General features: G+C 50.7%; 1 protein-coding gene across 1 annotated transcript; it reads left to right on the forward strand.

The window, feature by feature from the left end:
* The first annotated feature begins 247 nt into the window (after positions 1-247).
* On the forward strand, positions 248-901 carry LOC149859643 (paraneoplastic antigen Ma1-like). Its single transcript, XM_090058697.1, has one exon. The coding sequence runs from the start codon at positions 248-250 to the stop codon at positions 899-901; it is 654 nt and encodes a 217-aa protein (XP_089914823.1).
* Positions 902-3733: the final 2832 nt, after the last annotated feature.

Raw genomic sequence — 3733 nt, forward strand, 5'->3', positions numbered from 1 at the left:
TATTATAACTTAATAAATTGTATATAGTTAGGAACTTTGGGCTTGGACTGACTCTATAGGGGAAAGAGGGATCTGCCTGAAATTCTGGCATCCCTCTCACAGCACCCCCTCCTGCCTACCCGTCCCATTTAACTGAGAATAGGGCACACCCTTGGGTGTACCTGGGTTACATTTTGGGGGGCTTGTCTGGGATTGCAGGTGGCAGGTTAAACATTGTTATTGGTGCGGTGCCTTTTTATAGAGCATCATGTTGAGCCCCAGTGGTGTCCAGGGCTCTGAGGGAGCTGGGACCTCTGGGGCAGCAGAAGCAACTGCTTCAGCAGACAGGGTAAACATTCTTAATCAGGTGCTTACAGAAATGACTGACTCTTCCAACGACAGAGCCATGTATAAGAGGCTCAGGACTTTTTCCGGGAAGCTCCCAGTCCCTGCTGGGGAGGAAGGCTTTGAGGCCTTGGCTTCCCGTATCCAGGAGATGTTACTCACATGGCAGATACCAGAGGATGAGAAGAGACATCAGCTCCTGGATGTGCTGAGAGAGCCAGCCTTCAGTATCATTCAGACTGCTAAACAGCAGAACCCCGTAATCTCCATGCAGCAATGTCTACAGACTCTAGGGGACATGTTTGGATGGTCCATCTCCCATGAGGGAGCCTATTATGAACTGCTTGGGAGTTTCCAACAGAAAGGAAAGACTACATCCTACTACCTGCTGTGGCTGGAGCAGGTGCTACAGCGCATGGTAGAGCAGGGGGCCCTTACCACTGCTGATGCAGATCATGTTCGGCTCCGGCAGGTCCAGATTGGTGCCCGCTATAATTTAGCCGTGGTGAGGGATCTAAATTTGTCTGGGTGGAAAAGCAACCCACCGGGGTTTGCCCAGCTTATGAGGGAGGTATGAGAGGAGGAGGAGATCCTCCAATTATGGGAGACCATGTGGCCCTCCGAAGAACCCCCGGGGCACAAGGAGCCGTTGTCCCAGGTAATGACTGTGGCTTCCCAGGAGAAGCTGCCCCTTGAGGAGGAGAAGGAACCCCCACCCCCAGTTCTGGCAGCTGCTATTACTGGTTCAGCTCCCAGACGCAAAGGGACAGAGAGCCCTACCTGTTGCCTGCAGTTGGGCTGAAGGGGCCCCAGAGGCTGAGGCTGTGGTAGTTGAAGCCCTGCCCTGTGGGAAAGGATCTCAGGTCCTGGAGGTGCCCAATGGATTGTTTACTCCTGAGGGACTGGCCCAAGAGTGCGTCACTGTCATGGTGGTGAACCCCTCGATGCAAGAAGTGGTGGTTCACCCTGGCCAGAAGTTAGCCACTGTTAGGGAAGCAGAGGTAGTAGCTTTGACTAACCAGCCTGAGTCTACCCCAGTAGATCCCAAGTGGTTTTATTTCGGGGATTTCCCTACACCTGAGGCTTGGAAGGAATGGCTGTGGGAGAAGCTGCAATGCTGGACTGAGGTTTTCTCTCTCCATGAATGGGATGTGGGGAAGGCTGAGGGGGTGGAACACCAAATTCACCTCAGTGATCCCTGACTGTTTTGGGAATGGTCTCGCCGCATCCCACTGGCTGAAATGGGAGAGGTCTGGAGCCATCTGCAAGAACTGCTTGACCATGGGATAATTACCAAGTCAAAGAGCCGCTACGCTTCACCCATTGTTATCATAAGGAAGAAGAATGGAAAAATCTGCATGTGCATTGACTATACAGTGTTAAATGCACGGACAATTGTTGATCAGTATATGATCCCTAGGGTACAAGAGGCACTGGATTGTCTTGGGGGGGTAGTAAATGGTTTTGTCTGTTGGACCTGAGGAGCAGATATTACCAGATTCCCCTCAGACAGGTGGACAAAGAAAAAAATGCATTCATTTGCCCATTGGGTTTCTTTCAGTTTGAAAGGATGCCCCAAGGGATTTTGGGTGCTCCAGCCACTTTCTAAAGATTGATGGAAAAGGTGGTCGGGGTTATGCATCTCACTCAAGTGCTTGCGTTGTGCTTGGATGACCTTATCATGTTTGGGAGGACCCTAGAGGAACATGACAAGAGGCTCCTCCGAGTGCTGGACTGGTTGGAAGCTGCAGGCCTTAAGCTGGTTATTGACCAGTTCTAAGTGCCAGTTCTGCCAGGCCTCAGTAAAATATGTGGGGCACATTGTATCCCAACAGGGGATCAGTACTGACCCGGAAAAGGTACACACTGTGCTCACTTGGCCCAGACCCATGAACTATCGAGAGCTAAAGAGATTTTTGTGATTTGCAGGGTTTTACAGGAGGTTTGTGCAGGACTATGCCACCATTGCCTGGATGCTTAATCACCTTACCTGGGGATATCAGACAGGGAAAGCTTCCTGCAACCAAAGGATGCCGGAGTGTTCCAAAAGAAGCGGGGAAGCTAAGAGTCCTACCCAGCCTTTTGGACCCAAATGGGACAAGCAGTGTGAGGAAGCTTTCCAAGAGCTTATTAGGCATCTCACTAATGCCCCTGTGTTGGCCTATCCAGATCTTAACAGGCCCTTTGTTCTTCACACTGATGCCAACTTATCTGGACTGGGGGCAGTGATTTACCAAATACATGAGGGCCAAAGACGCCTTGTGGCATTTGCCAGCCAGAGCCTTGTGCCCAGTGAAACTTGATATCCAGCTCATAAATTAGAGTTTTTGTCCCTTAAATTGGCCATTATTGAAAAGTTCCGGGACTATTTGTATGGGACAACATTTCAAGTGTGGACTGATAATAACCCATTAACATACTGTGAAGGAGTGAGACAGAACTAACAGCATGGAGGGCCGGCAGGGCTGCAGCTGCAGCCTGGAAAGGAAGGAAAATACCCACCCAATTTCCAGAGCAGCATCTTGCTCAGGATTGGCGGAGGGAGGCTGCTCAAAGGTATTTCTTGCCCCAGAGACGGACAGAGAGGGGTCATTTCCCTGCAGGCCGCAGGGAGAGAGGAGCGGCTGAGCGTCTGGGTAGGCAGAAACTGCGGAAGGTGCCTGAGAAATGCTGTGGGAGTGGCCCTGAGGCAGGTGGAGGCCTGCAAACACAGGGCTAGTGGTAATCTCTGGAGAAGAGCTGCAGCTGAGGATCCAAAGTGAGGGAGTCCACAAGGCTTGATAGAATCTCTGGAGTAGAGTTTTCCAACAGAGGATCCAGAGGAGGGCCTGAAGGAAAAATCTACAGCCACGGGTAGAGCCTTCCTGCACAGGGGGAGACTCCAAAGAGACTGTGAATGTTCATAGGGGTGCAGGACAGGTTAGCACACAGCAAAAAATGGACTAAGGGATTGTTTTGCCTGAATTATGGTGATTGGGAGGTTGAGCACCTGATCATGAGAAAAAGGGACATTGCCAGAGTCTGACAAGGAGGCTGAGAAGCAGCTGGGTTTTTCTTTGATTTCTTTTGCTGTTTATTTTGATTTTTTTTTTTTAGCACAGGCCAAGCCCAGCTCCTGGAAGGGTGTACCCAAAGAGGCACTAGGACACCCTGGGATAGGGGCAAATAAGGTTACAACAGGTAGCACTGCAACCTGGGAGCAGAAGAATATCCTTAACACCATCTGGAGAGCCTAGGCTGGGGTAAAGGGGAGGTTTAGAGCTCCACAGAAGACACAAGGATCAAGACTAGGCAGGATCACCATGGGCATTGCCTCCTGGGAATATCTAGGTCATCAAAGTTGTGGCAGGCAAGAAAATGTATGATCCACTTCCTGGCAGACCTGGTGATCCAGAGCCAAGGTCTACCC

The sequence above is a fragment of the Crocodylus siamensis genome, chromosome 7 (genome assembly GCF_052110815.1).
Source record: "Crocodylus siamensis isolate JL-2025a chromosome 7, ASM5211081v1, whole genome shotgun sequence".
In the NCBI taxonomy this organism is placed as follows: domain Eukaryota; kingdom Metazoa; phylum Chordata; order Crocodylia; family Crocodylidae; genus Crocodylus; species Crocodylus siamensis.

What these genes read in the sequence shown, in the direction of transcription:
- LOC149859643 (XM_090058697.1), top strand. Translation starts at nt 248, where the DNA reads ATGTTGAGCCCCAGTGGTGTCCAGGGCTCTGAGGGAGCTGGGACCTCT.